Source organism: Acanthopagrus latus, chromosome 2 (assembly GCF_904848185.1).
Source record: "Acanthopagrus latus isolate v.2019 chromosome 2, fAcaLat1.1, whole genome shotgun sequence".
Taxonomy (NCBI): domain Eukaryota; kingdom Metazoa; phylum Chordata; class Actinopteri; order Spariformes; family Sparidae; genus Acanthopagrus; species Acanthopagrus latus.
This window is the reverse complement of record NC_051040.1, coordinates 182,103-202,007: the sequence shown is the minus strand read 5'-3', so window position 1 is coordinate 202,007 and position 19,905 is coordinate 182,103. Positions and strand designations below refer to the sequence as shown.

General features: G+C 43.4%; 1 protein-coding gene across 6 annotated transcripts in view; it reads left to right on the top strand.

Annotated features, from left to right (window-relative positions):
- Positions 1–13,064, top strand: part of nyap2a (neuronal tyrosine-phosphorylated phosphoinositide-3-kinase adaptor 2a) — a 39,086-nt gene extending 26,022 nt beyond the window's left edge. For 5 of the 6 annotated variants that reach the window (XM_037079403.1, XM_037079411.1, XM_037079398.1 and 2 more), the window contains 6 exons: positions 3,650–3,865; positions 4,462–4,775; positions 4,891–5,967; positions 6,818–6,937; positions 7,108–7,220; positions 10,391–13,064. In XM_037079403.1, coding sequence (XP_036935298.1) covers positions 3,663–3,865; positions 4,462–4,775; positions 4,891–5,967; positions 6,818–6,937; positions 7,108–7,220; positions 10,391–10,618 — 2,055 coding nt within the window. In that variant the 5' untranslated portion in view covers positions 3,650–3,662 and the 3' untranslated portion in view covers positions 10,619–13,064. Of the gene's footprint in view, positions 1–3,649; positions 3,866–4,461; positions 4,776–4,890; positions 5,968–6,817; positions 6,938–7,107; positions 7,221–7,335; positions 10,370–10,390 lie in introns of those variants that run through there. The other variant, XM_037079420.1, reaches the window with a different exon arrangement.
- Positions 13,065–19,905: the final 6,841 nt, after the last annotated feature.

The window sequence follows — 19,905 nt, the reverse complement described above, 5'->3', positions numbered from 1 at the left end:
CCTTCTCTTACTCCTTCTCCTACCACTCTGCCGCCTTCTTCTCCTCCTCTTCCCAAAAAGACCTGGGAGGGGAATGTTACTCCACCCTGCATCTCCACTTCCATCACATTAAACTGATAAAGAGGAGGCAAGGTTATTTTCCTCTCCTCATTTTCTCCTCCTCCTCTTGTCCTCCTCCTCTTCTTTACCTATCTTCTTTCTCTTCTCCCCCCTCCCTCCTCATCCTCTTCCCCTTTTCCTCACCCGTGGACAGGAAGCATTACATCATGCTCCTCTGAGAGATGCTGCTGTTGCTAGGTTACACCAGCTGACTCCCTGTTCCATTTTTAGAAGGAAGCTGAGAGACAGAGGGGGAGGTGGGGGAGGGGAATGAGAGAGAGAGAGAGAGAGAGAGAGAGAGAGAGAGAGAGAGAGAGAGAGAGAGAGAGAGAGAGAGAGAGAGAGAGAGAGAGAGAGAGAGAGAGAGAGAGAGAGAGAGAGAGAGACAGAGAGAGAGAGAGAGAGACAGAGAGACAGAGAGAGAGAGAGAGAGACAGAGAGACAGAGAGACAGAGAGAGAGAGAGAGACACAGAGAGAGAGACACAGAGAGAGAGACACAGAGAGACAGAGAGAGAGAGACAGAGAATTTGAATTTCTAAAACCTCTTTATTTGCTAAACACAATTTTTAAACACAATGATATTGCATTTTAAAACAAAATAGAAATAAATGTTAATGAATAAAAATGCATGAATAGATAAAAAACAAAAAACATAATTTAACTGAAAATGAGTCAGAATATCAGCTCATTCTCTACAACAGAACATAAAACATTGATAAGGATCCAAATGTTTGAAAACTCACATTATTTGTGTTTCTGTAAAAACTGAAGTCAACATGTAATCTGGCTTCACCATTCTAACAAACAATACAGGTGCATCAACATCCAGAGAGTTTTCTTGTTCCTTCTGCTGAGGTAGAGCGCCATTTTAGTTTTCCCCAAAATTAAATTCATCAGCTGACATTTCAGTCTCTGTTTCTGTGGGTAAGTAAATCCTTAGATGAACATTTTCATAGAAAACATGTCTCTGAGCATCCTGAACATTCACTGCAGCAGCTGAAACAAGGAGTTCAGTCTGCCACAGTCCATGAAGCAGTGAAACACTGTCCAGCAGAAAGGACTCTTCTCACTTACCTTTGGGTTAATTACAGAAACGAAAGCATTCACAGCTACAATCCCATGAAGAATTCTCCACTGCAGATCTCCAACTCTTTTGGTTATCATGGTTAATAAAGTGCTCTCCATGCAGGTCTGACCTCATCATTGAGCCCTAGGTGAGCTCTCCAAGGGGTGTCAGTCCGACCGCTGAGCTTGTCCTTGTTCAGAACCTGAACCTACAGATTGTACGTGGTTTTTCCTTTCATATCATTTAGCCTGTTAGGTGGAGTTTTGCTGGACTCCAGCAGTCGACCAGTGCGTCTTTAAAATCAGGAACAAGTGTCAGTGCAGGGAAGAGATCATCAATGTTTGACTGAAGGTGTCCATTACAGTTAACAAAGAGAGCTCAGCCTGTGTCAGCTCACGCCTTCAGGTGTTGAACAGGTGGGTTATGAACCTGACAGACCTGACTCCCACACGAGAGGCCAGAGCTGTAGCATTGATCAGACCCGATCTGCATAGTTGCACCACATGCTTGACAAGTCTCCCCAATTCCCTGCTGGCCAGGTGAGCGTGCCGGGGGGTTCAGACATGCCAGTTGACAGCAATCCAATCCACTTTATTTATATAGCACGAGTTTAAACAAACACAAGGTTTCCACAAAGTGCTGCACAAAAGGATAAAACAGAGAAAAAAATATGCATGTGTACACATAAAACAAATACAATCACATAAAAACACATAAAATCAACACTCTATGTGGTGTTGAAAGCCAAAGAAAAGAGGTGGGTTTTAAGGAAACTTTTAGAATGAGACAGAGAGGAAGCCTGTCTAATGTGCAGCGGCAAACCATTCCAAAGCTTTGGAGCTGCAATGGGAAACACTCGTCCCCTCTGAGTTTAAGCCTTCAGGCACTGTCAGGAGCAGCTGGTCAGCTGACCTGAGAGATCAACTGGGAGTGTAGAGGTGCAGCAGCTCAGAGAGGTAAGGTGGGCCAAGGCCATTCAAGGCTGGCAAGGACAGCGGACAATTTAAAAGGTTGTTGACATCCAGGGAGGTTCATACCTGAAAGACGCCGTCTCAGTTTGTGTAGGAGAGGCTATGGTCATGGAGTATGCATGCCAGATAGGGAACAGCCCTGTATGACTCCCGTCAGAACTTTGAAAGGAGCTCTTAAACCAACATTAATCGTAGTACACTCTCAATGTCACTGTACAAGACCTGGATCTTGGCTATGAGACCAGAGTAGAACCCAAAAGTGTTCAGTGTTCAGATTTTATAGTCCGTGCAGAGCAGAGCTTCTGGACGCCAGCTCTTTCATGGGGAGGACGGTGAGGACTGCTTCCAACATATTGGAAATGGGAACAAACCAGAGCTCCTTGAACAGAGAAACCCAGCAGGTCTGACTGTTTCCTTTTGAGAACTTTAATATGTTCTCCTTCTCCTGTGGAAGCTGCTAAATCCTGCAGTGCCACTATTTCTCTCTCCAGAGCTCTCATAGACCTGGTTATGTCCCTTGTGACATTGAGAGTGTAGGCACATGCTTTATTTGACCCTTTCCTATATCTCACCACTGTTATAAAGAAGTGTATTCAGATTTTGTCTTTGTATAATTTTTCCAAAGAAGAATGAAAGCATTCCTAAAATGCCAATAGGAACTTCTACATTTGACACTTTTACCAAAAATAGAAACCTGTACAAGAGAGTGATCTGAAATACCCACTGGGTGTATCGAGCAACTCTGAAGCACGCTGGTCTGATTTTTGAATCAGTAAACTCTGTCAAGCCTGGCCATAGATAAAGAGTTATCTTGAACCCAAGTATACTGCCACTGAAACTGTCAGCCCATCACAGTGGGAGTGAGCATGAAAGAAGCTGTCAGAACTACAAATGTGATCAAAGGAACATCCAGAGAGGCTCAGGACTCAGCACATGTTTCTGCATACAGCTTCACTCTGACAGACAGAGGCCAGTATTTTTTTGTCCAGATGTTTCTCTGAACAGCAAATTAACAAATTATCACAACCTCCTTTAACTACAGTATTGTATTACCTCAACCAAGGAGGTTCTGTTTGTTTGTTGGTTGGTTGAATGTGTTGTTTGGTTAGCTGGTTTATTATATTAGATAGATAGATAGATAGATAGATAGATAGATAGATAGATAGATAGATAGATAGATAGATAGATAGATAGATAGATAGATAGATAGATAAACTGTGAACAAACTGCAGGTTGCTAAAGATAAAACTTGATGGTTGAAACAAACCAAAGCTGACTGATGGTGTCACATGAACAGGATGTGTTCCATCACACTCTGTAACCTCTAAAAGCATCAATTGAATAACTTTTGCAAATATTTGTGAAGTTAAATGGTGATATATCAATTTCAAATTTAAAGTGGATTTGATTTCATCCAGAAAACATGTTCAAATTGTCCTTCACTGAAACAAGACTTCTTTCAATAATTCATGAGACAAACTGTACTGAATCCCTGTCTGATCCTCCTCTCAGGTCGTTGGGAGCCATGACATCTCAGGAGGAGGCATCTTCCTTCAAAGGGTTTTTTCAGTACGTGGAGGACAGTGGCCTTCGAACATACGATGGTCTTGTGATCCAAAATGCCTCCGACATTGCCAGAGAGAGCGATCGCATTCGCAACCAGACCAACTGGAATTACCTGCAGGAAAAACACCAGAAGAAGAGACGGCAGGAAGAAGCCATCAAAAGGTACAAAATATTTAAAAACCGTGACTGCTGCTGAAAGTCAGGTGAGCAGGGGTCCTGGATCTGACAGGTGAGCAGGGGTCCTGGATCTGACAGGTGAGCAGGGGTCCTGGATCTGACAGGTCAGCAGGGGTCCTGGATCTGACAGGTGAGCAGGGGTCCTGGATCTGACAGGTGAGCAGGGGTCCTGGATCTGACAGGTGAGCAGGGGTCCTGGATCTGACAGGTGAGCAGGGGTCCTGGATCTGACAGGTGAGCAGGGGTCCTGGATCTGACAGGTGGGTTGGGATGAAGCAGTCCTGCAGCCCAAAGACTGGTGGCGTTTTTAAGTTACATTTTGTGGTGTTAAATGAGACCTCTGGACCTGGATATCATTCCACTCAAGTGATGTTGGAGCTAACAGGATGTTACTGAAGTCACTGCGAGCAGAAAAAAGCTGAGTGCTTCATGTGACCTTCAGAATAAAATGGTTTATTTTATTTGTGCATCTGTATGAATGACAGCTGTTGTGCATCACTTTAATATGTGAAGCCCACGTATCTTTAGAAAAGAATCATGTTTTTTGTTGTACTAACATGTCTTTCCATTGGTCCATTCAGAATTGGTGAAGATGTTGCCATGGCAACAGATGGGGCCTATTCTGGAAAACACTTCAGGATGGGCTTCATGACGATGCCAGCACCACAAGACCGTCAGCCTCCTCCCGGTCAGGGCTTCACTGTCCGATCCCAGTCCCTCCACTCTGTGGGTGGAGGAGACGATGACTCCAACCACAACAGAAAACAACCCCCACCCAAACCCAAGCGTGATCCCAACACTAAACTTAGCAGCAGCTCAGAGACGGTGAACGGAGGGTCTGGAGTCACCAAAAGGGATGGCCAAGAGACCAAAGAGACACTGGAGCAGGCTGAAGGTGAGGACACCTGCAGGTTAAAGGGCTAGCACCATGTTTAAAGTCAAAGAATTGATGCAGCTGCTTCTGTCAGTCTCAGTTTCAGGTTTTAACATCACTGTCTTTCTGTTTGTAGCTGGATGTCATCTTTACAGCGAGGACTACAAGAAGATGCCTCCACCAAAACCCAAAAGGAACCCAAACACTCAGCTCAGCACCTCCTTTGATGAATCCTACATCCGTACTCATGGCAACAAGAAGTCGTCCCTGCGTTGGGACAAATCTTCATCCCAGAGTCAGAGTCCGGCATCGAGAGACACAGATGATGAGGAACCAGTTTACATTGAGATGGTGGGAAACATCCTGCGAGAGCTCAAAGGTAAAGACACTGTGGAGGACGAGCAGAGCGAATCAGTTTACGAGGAGATGAAGTATCCGATGCTTGAGGACTTTCTGCAGGATGCACAGTCTGCCATAATGGATCCTGAAGTCTGGTCGTCTCGTGGCTCTCTCTGCGACATTCCTCCACCTTTCCCAAACCTCCTGACACACCGCCCACCACTGCTAGTCTTCCCCCCCGCCCCAGCTCAGTGCTCCCCCAACTCTGATGAGTCCCCCCTCACCCCTTTAGATGTCACCCGCCTACCCATGATGGATAATGTTTCCTATAAGTCGGGTGGCGTCGAACATGTGCAAAGCTCCACCCACCACCGCAAGGAGCGAGACCGGGATCGAGAACGCGACCGGGAGCGAGACCGGGACAGGGACAGAGACAGGGATCTGCCCTCAACACACACCATCACATCCTCCGGCCGCTCATCGGCTCCACCTCTTCCCTCAAACTTCTACAAATCGTCTGGTTCCACCCATGGTGGTCACGGTTACCCCCGAAGCCAATCAGCATGTCCGTCTCCGGTCAGCATGGGTCGCTCTTTGACTCCTCTGAGCCTGAAGAGGCCGCCACCATATGACTCTCTGATGGCAGGAGGAAGTATGCCCCGCTCTTCATCTTCCTCTTCATCATCCTCACAGAGGGCCGGGGAGGGCGGGGCTAAACTCAGTAACTCCTCCTCCACTCATGGCTCCATGCAGAATGTGTCGATGAGGTCACAAACTCCCACAAGCCCATTGGACGAACTCAACAACCTGTTTACCTCGAGCCGACAGATGATGAAGAAAGGATCAGGTGGCAGGAAGAGCAGAGAGAGTGAAGGTACGTAGCCAGAACTCTATCAGCACTGATTACCGAGTAGTAGTACTTCATGATGTAGTACTGCATCAGTACTGCATCAGTAGTACTTCAGTAGTAGAAGTGATGAAGTGATGTCTTCCTGTCCATCAGCCTGACCTGACGAGAGAAGTAATTTCATTAAAGCTGTGAGGACAGACAAGAGACAGGACAGACTGCAGCTCTGTGAAGGGAGATTATCATCATCAGTACATTTTGTCTCCATGGAGACGGTGTTGCTATGGAGACAACTGTTATTTTATTAAATAAATGATAAAGTGCACAAAGAGACACCTGCTGATCATTTAAACACATTAAAACATTTCTGACTTTCATTTATTATTAATAATTCAATAAACAATCCCGAGCTGGTCACCTTTGTCCCCTGAACTCGTCTTCTCAGGTTCAGTGGGACCAGTCAGGTCCACCAATCACATTTCAGAATCACTTTCTTTTATATCACTGAGGCGATCTCACCACGAGGTCTGATGCTCATTTAAGTATTTGTTGTCAGTCCTCAGCTGACCTGCTGGGATGTCTGTGAGTCTGTTAATCTTCAGAAAAACCTTCAGGAACTTTCTCTGTGAGTAGAAGACAGATTGAGAGTCTGTGAACGTTTTTATGGACACGTCACATGACACAGTGGACAGACTCACAGTCTTCAGCTCGCTTTGAGGACTCAGACCTCAGTGCATGATGGGAAAAGTCTGGATCTGCCTGAGATCAATTAAAACGTTATTCATCCCCGGGAGGCAATTTTGGTTGATTCAGTCATATTTTGAAGGTTTATTCTGTGAACAGAATGATCATGTCCTCCTCTGTGCTGTCTCTGCAGGAGACTCGAGGTCTCTGCCCAGACACGACAGTAAAGACAGAGACGGACGGTCGAGTCCAGTGTCCAGCAGGTTGGGGAGGTCGTCTGTCAGCCCCACCATGATGCTGTCCGGAGGAGGAGGTGAGTCCAAAACAATGGTACTGCAGGGACCTATGGAGGATGTTATGGCTATGTTTCATATAAAGACAGTGACAGGTAAAGTTTAAATAACAGGTGAACACTGGGTTGAACACCAGGTGAGTAAGAGGTGATTTTTTTCTGTTTACTGATGTCTGAATAACTCTCTGCAGAATCAAAGACGGTGTGTAAACTCGGCCGTTCAGCCTCTACATCAGGAGTTCCTTCACCTGGTGGGACGCCACAACGTCACCTGCATGAGTCACATCACCCTGCCCTCAGCCAGGTACAGCATCTGTAAAATTGTCTACCAGTCTACCTGTCTGTCAGTCTATCTGTCTATCTGTGTGACCTGTCTGCCAGCAATTTAAAAAGAAACATGAATACTTTGTTTCATACAGGATTCAACCTCAGAATGTAAAAATAATCTTCAGACGGACAGAAACTTCGATCCCTCAGCTGACTGACGTCTGAACTGTAAACAGCTCAGTTTCCTGTCGAGGCGTTTCACAGACTGCTGGTTTAACGCGTTCACATTAAACATGTTAATTACTATACAAAGTGTTTTCTTTGTAATTTCAGTCGTGTGTCAGATATTTGGTGTTTAAATGCAATGTTTCTACTTGAAAGACTAAAAATCTGCAGATACTAACTCTTTAACACCAGTTTCATTATTGATCCTAATATTTCTCAAACATTAAACTAACGTTGAACAAACATTAAATTAACACTACTCAAACCTTAAACTAACGTTACACTTACATTACACAAACATTAAACTAACATTACACTAACTAAACTAAATTACACTAACATTACACTAACATTAAACTAACGTTACTCAAACATTAAACGATGTTACACTAATGATATACTAACATTAAACTAACGTTACCTTAGTGTCATTTAAACTTATGCACTTACACAATTTTCACATTCATTCAAATATCATATATAAACCATCCCAGCTCTAACTCCACCCAACTAGATAAACCCCGCCCACTCACATACCTTGAGTAAACTTTGACTTTAATTTTACAGAGGAGTTTACTACTTTGCAGTTTGATGTTCAATGTATTTAAATGAATTGTCTTTTTCCAATGATGTAAATTCAGATAAAATCTGTAACTTTGTGTCTTATCATTTGCTGAGGACAATAAAATATTAATATTTAACACTTAAAACATCGAACTGAAGCTTCAGAGAACTTTTAATTTATAAACACATCATCAGACAATCTGAATGTAAAGTCACCTGAACATCTCACCTGTTATCAGACATGTCAATAAAATATGTCTGTCTGTCTGTTTGAATGTCTGTCTGTCTGTCTGAATGTCTGAAACACAATAAGTGACCATTAAGTAAATCACAACACATACTGCAAATACTGTCATTCAGCTCTGAGCTAACTCTGGTACAATGCATCAAATGGCAACATTTGGTCAGTCTCCAGTAAGTGACCATTGAGCGAAAACACAGTAAGTGACCATTGAGTGAAAACACAAGTAGCCTCTTCCACACAGACTCACTGCATTATTGCGGCAACGGTGGTTCGCCATTCTCTGCCATTGTTTGTTCGCACAGAGCGAAGCAGTTCTGGCGTAAAGACGAACCGCTGTGTGATTCACACAGAAAGCTGGCGCTGCAGCTCCTAAAGAGGCTTGACGGTCCACGTCATGATGATGACGTCTGTATATTTTCAAAGTGTTTCCCAGGTGTCCTCCTGTCAATATAGTCCTGCTGACAGTTTACAATCATATGCAGTGCCTTGCAAATTATTCACCCCTCTTGAACTTTTCCACATTTTGTCACATTTTAACCACACATGTAAATGTATTTTATTGGGATTTTATGTGATAGACCAACACAAAGTGGTGCATAATTTTCAAGTGGAAGGAAAACGATCCATGGTTTTAATTTATTTTTACAATTAATAAACAGAAAGTGTGGTGTGCAAAAGTCCTCACCCCCTGAGTCAGCACTTTGTAGAACCTTTCAAAGCTGCAATAACAGCTGCAAGTCTTTCGCGGTGAGCCTCTACCAGCGACGCACATATAGACAATGAAATATTTGCCCATTCTTCCTTGCAAAATAGCACAAGCTTAGTCTGATTGGATGGAGAGTGTCTGTAAACCGCAATTTTCAAGTCTTGCCAGAGATTCTCAATTCCATTTAGGTCTGGACTGTGACTGGGCCATTCTAACGCATGAATAGGCTTTATCTAAACCATTCCATTGTAGCTCTGGCTGTATGTTTAGGCTCGTTGTCCTGCTGGAAGGTGAACCTCCACCCCAGTCTCTTTTGCAGACTCTAACAGGTTTTCTTCCACGACTGTCCTGTATTTGGCTCCATCTATCTTCCCATCAACTCAGACCAGCTTCCCTGTCCCTGCTGAAGAAAAGCATCTCCACAGCATGATGCTGCCACCACCATGTTTCACAGTGAGGATGGTGTGTTCAGGGTCGTGTGCAGTGTTAGTTTTCTGCCACACATAGTGTTTTGCATTTAGGCCAAAAACATCAGTTTTGGTCTCGTCTGACCAGAGCACCTTCCTCCACATGATTGTTGTGCCCCCCACATGGCTTGTGGCAAACTGCATGACTTTGTTTCAACAATGGCTCTCTTCTTGCCGCTCTTCCATAAAGGCCTGAGTTGTGGAGTGTATGATTAACAGTTATCCTGAGGACAGATTCTCCCACCAGAGCTGTGGATCTCTGCAGCTCCTCCAGAGTTACCATGGGCCTCTTGGCTGCTTCTCTGATCAAGGGTCTCCTTGCCCAGCCTGTTAGTTCAGGTGGACGGCCATGTTTTGGTTGGTTTACAGTTGTGCCATACGCTTTCCATTTTCGGGTGATGGATTGAACAGTGCTCTGTGAGATGTTCAAAGCTTGGGACATTTTTTCATATTCTAACCATGCTTTAAACTTCGCCACAACTGTATCCCTGACCTGGCTGGTGTGTTCTTTGGGCTTCATGATGCTGTTTGTTCACTAATGTTCTCTATCAAACCTCTGAGGCTTTTACAGAACAGCTGTATTTACACTGACATTAGATTACACACAGGTGGACCCCATTTACTAATTAGGTGACTTCTGAAGGCAACTGGTTGCACTGGATTTTATTTCAGGGTATCAGAGTAAGGCCTTGTTCACACCAACCCAGTTCACACGAGGGGTGTAATAAAATAACTTTGTACACACGCAACTGTAAATCCGCCACCAAGTGATGCAATATACGTGTAATACATATTCCACAGCAATAGGTGGCGATGTAACGTAAAACGGGAAGGCTGTTTAAACCAATCAAAATAGTTTAAAACTGGAACGGGAAAGCGTGGCAAATACCAAAACATAAACAACAATGGCGACTCCCTGCATCCAAACAGTAGAGTGAATGGGGCTAGTAAGTGACCTTTGAGTGAAAACACAGTGATGTTTAGCTGTTTCCTGTTTCCAGATGCCTTGGCTCTGCGGAGATGCCACCATGATGGAGATGATTGAGAAGAAAAGAATTTTGTGTCGAGAGATTAAAGCTCGCCAGCGGCCTGAGAAGAATCTGTGTAAGCAGGACAGTATGCCCATCCTGCCCAGCTGGAAAAGGAAGCAGCCGCCACCATATTCAGCCCCGCCCACTGCCACCGCAGCTGGACAGAGCACCACCGTGTTCTGGGACACCGCCATCTGAAAGCCAACACAACACAGACGGAAACATATAACACATCAACACAGAAACAATGATGATGACGATGACGATGATGATGATGATACAGCATCAGGCCACGCCCACCACACTGTTTGATTGACAGTATCTGCTGACTCGTCACTGCTGTCAATCAACTGAGTCAGTAAAGTTTGATCAAGTTAACACACAGTCTTTAATTAACTGAGTGAATATTAGTGTAGTTTAAATATTTGACCTTCAAACTGCAACAAACACAGAATCAAAGAAAAACCTAGATTTTAAATATTTATGGATCAACCAGGTTCTGTATGATTATCTGACTCAATTACTGTCTCCATTTTTCAACTAATAAAATAAAACTGTCAACTAATCAATTCACACATCAATCATTAACTTTGAATAGTTGACAGTTTTGTATCTGGTGTATCATTGCCATTTATTTAATCATCAATCAAACAAATCCTGTGAATAGTTTTAAAAATGTCAAATTAAGCGACTCGTGTGAGGCTCGATGCAGATGTTGTCCGCTGTCCAAATCATTTAACACAAATCTGAGAAATGTTTTTTTACTTTATGTAAAACTATTTTAAAAAAGATGAGAACTCCAAAATCTTTTATCCAACAGTGAGCACTCCCACACACACACACTCGTGTGCGCACGCACACACACACATATGCACACACACACATTTACACACACATATGCATACACACTTACGTGCACACACACACACACATATACACACAGACACACACACACATGCGTGCATGCGTGCGCACACACAGAAGCACACGTTTGTGCAGGTGTCCTCCTGCCATCCAATCAGAGGGAGGGAGGTGTGGCCGTCCAGGTGTAGCAGAGCTTTGTTGTCTTTCTACTCATTATTTTTATATCTGAACACTTAAAAAGATTCAGATGTTTTTTTAAAGTCTGACAGTCGTGTAGCAGAAACTTGTCTGTGTGAAAAAAACGACCTGAATGTGTTGGTCAAACATGTTTTTATATTTCAAAAAGAATCTGTGATGCTTGTCTGTGTGTGGAAGACAAAGTCAGTACGTGATGTTTTTTATATTTAAAAAACTTTTATGATGATGAAAAAAGCACTATTTTAAAATGAGAATATTTTGGCATGTTGGTGGTTAGTTTGGTCTCATCCACTGTCCCAGAAACACAGACTGGACTCCAGTTTAAATCCAGTTTGACTCCAGTTTGATTCCAGTTTAAATCCAGTTTGACTCCAGACCACGTCGGTCCTTAAAAAGACATCCAGACGTTTTCATTCACAGTTCTGATCTCAGACACGTGACGGTTGTGTTTCATCTCATCGTTGTTGTATGTAGATTTCATTCGGGAGCTTTGTTGTTGCGAGACCTGACCTTTTCATTTTTATACCTCTAATTTCATTTTTACTGAGTCAACTCGCATTTTAAAGATACAAGAAGTAACATCATTAAAACAACTCGACCAAAAAACTTTAAGGAAAAAGAACGTGAGAGGAACACAAACAGGAAGTTGAACAGACAGGAAATTAATGAGGACCTGAAGGTCATGTGACCGTCTGAGTTTTTGGGGCAGCGGACAGAAACGAGGTGATGAATGCAGTGTATTGATTATTGATGGGTGTGGAGGAGCTGACTGATTTGCATGATATGCACATCATGATTTGTGTTTTTGTCTCATTAAATATGAGACGAGCTGTGAGCTCTAAGTGCACTTCTTCAGTTTCTGACAGTTTAAACAGTCGATGCAACAACAAAGACGAAAAAATCAAGACTTATTTATTATTTAGATTTATTCAAAAGAATCTGCAATTAAATAAAAATATTTAAGACTGTTTAGTCTTCATCAGATGATCAATAATAACACTGACACCTCAATCAGATATAATTGTGAATTTATGATCTATACATTTATGATCGATACATTTATGAGTCATTATAACTTATGACTCATCAGAGCTGAGGGTTTTACATAGACAGAAGAAACTGAGGTTTTATTTCCTTCCCCTCCCCCAACTCATCACTGACTCCTCCCCAAACCAATCACTGACTCCTCCCCCAACTCATCACTGACTCCTCCCCTAACTAATCACTGAATCCTCCCCCAACTCATCACTGACTCCTCCCCGACTCCTTCCTCAACTCTGACTCCAAACTTTTTCAAATTGTTTTTTAATTATTGATGAGCTTACTGTGATCAGATTACTGTGAGCCTGTCAACAGAAGAAGCACAAGGCTGCGTAGTTTATCGCACGACCATCGCGATGATGACTCAGAAAATGTTTGTCTGCGTTTATTATTTAAATATATTTCTTATTTTTTATGTTTTTGGATGATTTTAAGGAGCTGCACTTTGATCATTAAAATGTGTTCTTTATTCAGTAATGTCAAACGAGTGATCATGTTTGAATTCAACAAGAAAGAAATAAAAATCAATGCGTTAATTCAGCATCTTTGACTTCCTGTTTCAATGGTTTCTTCTGTCGCAGCTTCTGATTTCTGGTGTTTGTGTCACATCGTTGAACTGAACCGTCAGTTCAGCTTTAACGTGAGTCTGGGAGGAACATGAACTATAAAACTCAATTTTCAATCTAAATTATAACTTCACACACAGTTCAACCTGTAAAGATTATTCAAAGTGGATTCATGTTGGGCTCCACAGACACTATAAATGCAGCGTTCATAATAAAAACCCTCTGATCAATCATTTCGGGGAAATCGATAATTAATCATTCATTTAAAAGAAACTGTTTATTTCATTTCTATAAATGTTCTGAGGTGCTGACTCCTCGTCCACCTGTAGATATTCAGATAAATGTGAACTCTATAAACACGATGTTCATAAATCCAGCTGACTGATTCATTAACTGGCTGGTCATCCGCCCACTGGGATCTTCTGTGACCGAAGCAGAGCACTGAGCAGATGTGGGTGGGGTCTAAATGTGTGTGGGCGGGGTCTACAGCTGTGATGACAGTAATGATGATCTTGTTCACAGGTCGAACCTCCTGTCAACAGTTCAACATAAAAACTGTTATTTTCTGTATGAAGTCTGGTGTATGGCTGATAATTGTGTTTTTATGTTAATGGTCCATGATAAGAAAAATAAAAACGGTTTTATTAAACTGTGTGGAGTTTGTTTTAATCAGCAGAAAAAGTTGATTACAGGATTATAATTTTCTCAGGTTACTGTTAGGATATTGAAGTCATTTCTACTAATCATTTGATATTTTACTAACTATTTTTCCAATTCTGACACTTTTTGGCTTTTACATTTTATTAGGCAAAAACAGCATACAAGTATAGGACAACAGAGTGGAAAGACATGAATAGAAGCTTATGCCATGTGTGACAGATATAAAGAAGTTTCAGCTCCTTCACATACACAACATGTCATAATAAGTAGTTGAATATACATATACACAAACCAACATGGACAGCCACAGAGACAAACAAACAGTGCTGTCTTAGGCAAAAACAACCATAACAACAAGAACATCAGGGGATGGAGCCATATCATTCATAAACAGAAGAGTCATATATGATATACACAAATAAGAATAGGGGGAATCACCCCAGAGACAGCATGCAGTTTTAACATTCCACCACAGCAGCATCATTAACATCGAGTGTAAAGTAATTCAGGTAGCCCACTATATGGTGATCCATGTTGTATTTTCTCACTTATGGTCTACCATACCCTTCAACACAATGGTAGCTAGTCTTGAACCAGGAACCAGGAACGGGGACCAGATTTGATAGAATAACTCAGTCATACATCTGGACCTGTATGTTAAGTATTCCATGGGCAACATGTCAAAAATAACCTTATGCCATCCAGCTATTGTGGGTGGTTTACAGTCTATTCATTTCAGCAATATGTTCTTCCTTGGACAAAAAGTGAGAATAGAAAAGAGTCTTTTGGCATGTGCACTTTTAAGTTGTCTGCCAGTCCAAACAGTAGACTCACCGGATCTTTTTTTAGGTTTAATGTCAAAAACTAACATTACTAACATTAACATCTTGCCAGTATTTGTCAATGTATCTACGAGTCCAGACACAATGAATAAAACTCCCTACCTCGACATTGCAGTTAGTGCACAATTCTGTTACTGTTATCTAGTTTGTGTCTAAACTGGGGAGTGATCTGTAAACTATGGAGGAGTCTAAATTGGGTTTCTGTTGCCCTATTACAGACCGAGTTGTTGTTTGCTGATTCCCATATCTGTCCCCATACAGCCTCGTCAACATCCATATTCAGATCATTAATCCAATCTCTGCTCATAAAAGCAGGTTTACCCCTGTCATATTTAAGAAGTGCCTGATATCCAAGACCCAGAATACCTTTCTTCTTGCCTGCAGTGATTATCTTTTCTAATGGGGAATGTTGGTAAGAGATCCCTGCTTCTTTTTGACCGTTTAAAAAACTCTATCTGAAGAAACCTAAAGAATTCATTTTGTGGAAGATTGTACATTTTACACAATTGACCGAATGATAGCATTCCATTTATTCCATATAGGTGCCCAATAGTGAGGATGCCTTTACTTCTCCATAACACAAAGCCCCTGTCCCTAGTACCAGGACAAAAATCTATGTTACCCCATACCAGTGAGAGGGAGGACAACTGTCCCTCCAGGCCCTCCAGCTTCCTTATATCCCTCCAAGCTTTAATAGTTGTACTTCTAATCATGTTGTCACCAACAGCATTTTTAATCTTTTTTTGATCAGAAGCAAAGAGGAGACCACACAAGGGGCTGTCAACCTGTGAGGACTCCAAGTCCAGCCATGTAGAATCATTATCATTTTGGATCCAGTCAGCAATGTAACGCAGCTGTGAGGCCAGTTGGTACAGCCTGATGTCAGGAACTGATAGGCCACCTTTCTCTTTAGGCTTCATAAGTATAGCTAAGCTCATACGGAGTCTTTTTCTGTTCCATATAAATGTGCTAAGTCGACCATTCAGTTTCTATGATCACTTTTTTTTTTTAACTTTATTTTTCAAAGTTGTCATAGTACAATTATACAAACACCAAGCCCACCCACCCATCCAAGGTACACATAATACACACACATATACACAAGAAGAAATAAATCAATCAATCAATCAATCAATCAATCAATTCAAAAGAGAAAAACAAGGAGGTCTTACGGTTGATGCACAATGTTATTACACTGCGCCTGGCTTCTCACTTGTCCAGCTGTCCAGATCAAGAGAAGGGCAGATTGTCTGTGAATTGTAAGAAAGGACTCCAGGTGTTATAGAATCTGTTTGAGGATTTACCCCTAGAATATCTAAGTTTTTCTAGGGGTAGAAAAGCGAGGACTTCTCTTACCCAGCAAAGGAAAGATGGGGGATTGGTGGATTTCCACTGCTGTAGGATAAGTCTCCTAGCTAAATGTGAAGCAAATGCAATGGCACGTGCTTGGGATGTAGAAATCTGAACCTCCCAGCTGTAACACCAAAGACAGCGGTAATAGGGTCTGGTGAGATGGGCCTACCGCATATATGTGAAAAAGCCTCAAATATCTGGATCCAGAAATGTGTCAGTGCTGGGCAGGTCCAGAACATGTGTCCAATAGTAGCTATACCTTGACGACATTGCAAACAGTGAGGGTCAGTATTTGGATAGATGGCAGCCAACCGATCCCTAGAGAAGTGAAGCCTATGTATGATCTTAAATTGTATCAGACTATGTCTAAGGCACAAAGAGGAAGTATGAATGAGATCTAGGCTACCTTCCCAGGTCTGCACTGAGAGTTAGACACCAAGGGCCTGTAGGTACCTAAAGAAGAAGGTGCCACTGTTACGACCTGGCTCAAGTGGCCGCAACAAGAGGTAGACGCACCATGTCAGCAATTGACAAAACAAGTTTATTTTTTTCTTAATAATCAACAGACAAATTGAGGATCACTCCAGTGGCATCTGCGGGAGGGAAACAGAGGGATGTTAGTACACAGGACACAGAGAGAGCGTGAGCCCTCACACAGCCTCTTTTTAAAACTAAAGGAGGAGTAGCCAAAGACTAAAGGGCACTGGGAACAGGTGCTCTGAGTTATTGTAATCAGCCCTGGAATTAAACCACACCCACACATGCCCACAGGGGCATCACACCCCCCCCCCCCCCCCCTTAAAACAGGGGCCCTAACAGGGACCCCTGGATCCATTAGGTAATCCCCAGACCCACCAACCACAACAAGCCGCCACCACCAAAAGAACTCCAGGTACCAAGTTGTACCAACTGTAGCCCACTAATGAGCCAGAGACAACTGGACTACTCCACTGGAGCCCAAGAAAGAGCATCTGCTACAATATTATCCTTGCCCTTAATATGCCTAATCTCCAAACAATAGGACTGTAGGAACAATGTCCACCTCATCAAACGTCTGTTTGGACAACTGAGTGAGCAGAGGAAAGTCAGGGGGTTGTGGTCAGTGTACACCACCACTGGGCTACTTCCAAACCCAACATAAACCTCAAAATGCTGGAGGGCCCAAAACAATGCCAAAGCCTCTTTTTCAATCGTAGAATAATTGAGTTGGTATGTGTTAAACTTTTTTGAGAAGTAATTAACAGGTCAACCTGCTCCCACTCCTGCAACAAAACTGCCCCTGCCCCAACATGACTAGCATCAACCTCCAGTTTGAATGGCTCCTCCAGGCGTGGTGCTGTGAGAACCGGAGCAGCACACAACAAGGTCTTCACATTTTCAAATGCCACCTGGCATGGCACAGCCCAAACAATTTTGACTGAACTCTTCAGCAGATCTGTCAGCGGTGCCACCACTGTAAAAAAATTTCTACAGAAGGCGCGATAGTAACCCACCATGCCCAGAAATCGCATGAGCTCCTTTTTAGTAACAGGCAGATGGCCCTGACCTTTGCATCCACTGGGCGGACCTGCCCCTGTCCAACCACACGACCAAGGTACGTAACTGTTGCCTTGGCAAACTCACACTTGGCCAGGTTAACGGTGAGATGTGCCCCGGCCAAACGACTGAACAGCACAGCAATGCGTTGGATGTGGTCAACCCATGTGTCACTAAACACAACCACATCATCCAGGTAAACTGCACAACCAACCAGACCTGCTGTGGCAAGATTCATGAGGCGCTGAAATGTCGCCGGCGCATTGCGAAGGCCAAAGCTCATCACTGTGTATTCATACAGGCCAAATGGCGTAACGAATGCTGAAATTTCCTGGGCCCGCTTTGAGACCCCTAACCCTAACCCTAACACAGGGCACCCATTTACGGACCAACAAGTCCCCCTGAACAAAATAACCCCGGGCTACCTCCCTGGTTTCCTCAGCTGACAAGACCTCCTCCCACAGTGCAGAGAGAGATGAATCAGTCTTCTGGTTTTCCACCCAATCCTCCTTGAGCACAAATGGAGGAAGATCTGGCAGTGAAACCCCCTGCTCCCTAATAATGTCACCACTCTCTGGGACATGCAAATCAGGGACGGACATTTTACGGCTCTGTGCACGTGTCACAGCACAAACTGGAAAAACATCCGGAAGCAAACCATCTTCGCTCGGATTGCCCGATATCAAAGGCCTGGACACAACCACAGGTGGTGGCACACCCGCCCACACAGCACTGCCAGCTAGGTCGTTGCCCAAAATCATCTGTACCTCATCAAGTGGCAAAGCGGGACATACCCCAACAGGAACAACACCCTGCACCAGGTCACAATCTAACACTATTGTATGGCGCGGCACAGCCGCTAAACCCATCTCCATCCCTCTCATCAGGACAAAGTCCCCCGTTGCTGACTCTGCTGAAAATGGCAACGCTGATTCAACAATAAAAGAGTACTTGGCAGCTGTGTCATGCAAAACCTTAATTTGGACATGCTTGTCACTACCAACCAGAGCCACTGTGGCATCAGTGATAAATGGCTCAAACCCAGACTCAACATTCGGGTCGGCACCAACCACTTTGCCAGGTGCAACACCTGTACCCACACTCTGACCTGCAACTGATTTTTTCTTTTCTAAAACAGCAGAGCAGCACATAGCTGGGGCATCAGATGAAAAATGGTTGTCACTTGTTTTTAACAACGGACACTTGTTCTTCCAGTGACCTTCCCTATGGCAGTAATTGCACCGCATGGCACTCCCAGCTCGCCCGGTCCCTACAGGCTTACTGAAGGAACCAGAACTGACAAACTTTGCACCACTATAAGGATTCACAGTGCCGCTATATGCCCCTTTCCAACCCGCTCCAGAACACGCATCCAAAAAACTTGTTTTATGTGTCAGCACAAATTCATCAGCCAACTCGGCTGCCTTAAATGCAGTGGTGGACTTCTGCTCACTCACATACATGGCAATGCGCTGTGGAAGTGTGTTTTTAAACTGCTCTAATACAATCAGCTCCCCAAGATCATCAAAATTGTTAACATTTGCCGCTGCGCACCACCGCTTAAAATGGGATGTTAAATCGCGGACAAACTCCACATTTGACTGCTGGTCACCTTTAACCCAATTTCGGAACTTTTGACGATATGCTTCAGGAACCAAATCATATGATTTTAGCACGGCCGATTTTATCCTATCGTAACCCAAATTCGCTACACCGCAAATTGCTGAGTAAGCCTCTTGTGCTCTCCCGGTGTGGACACACTGAAGCAACAGCACCTTATTTGCATCTGACCAGCACCTCACCTCTGCGATGCGCTCAAACAGGATGAAAAATGTATCAGGGTCACACTCATTAAACTTTGGCACTAGGCGCAAGTCCGAAATTATATCAACACCACCTAATGCAGAACTCCCAGGACCCGACTCTTGACAGGAAAGCTTACCCTCCCTAATAAGCTGTAATTCTGAGTGTTCCAGCTCCAATTTCATCCTCTCTGTGCTATGATGAATTTTTTCTAATTCAAGAAATTTCTCACACTCGAGCCACCTGTCCTTATCCCTATCCTGCTGCCGAAGTTTCTCCAATTCCAGCTGCATGACCAACATCTCTTTTTGCTGCTCAAACGAGAAACCCGACATCTGAGTCATCGGGGGCGCAGATACCGGAATAGACATTGATTCTGCAGCACCAAGTTCACTCTTCTGCAGGATTCCCTGCTGAACCAAAGCCGAGAATATTGTTTGTTTTAAGTCATCCTTGCGATTGCTCGCTGACACCTCAATGCCGTAATGCTCTGCTATTTTGATTAACTGCTCCTTCTTGCAGCCATCAACAAACGCCCTCGAAGGAGCCTCAAAAAACGCAACCAAAGAAGCCATAATGATAACTATAGACCAGACCAATCAGACAGCACAGCGTTATCTGC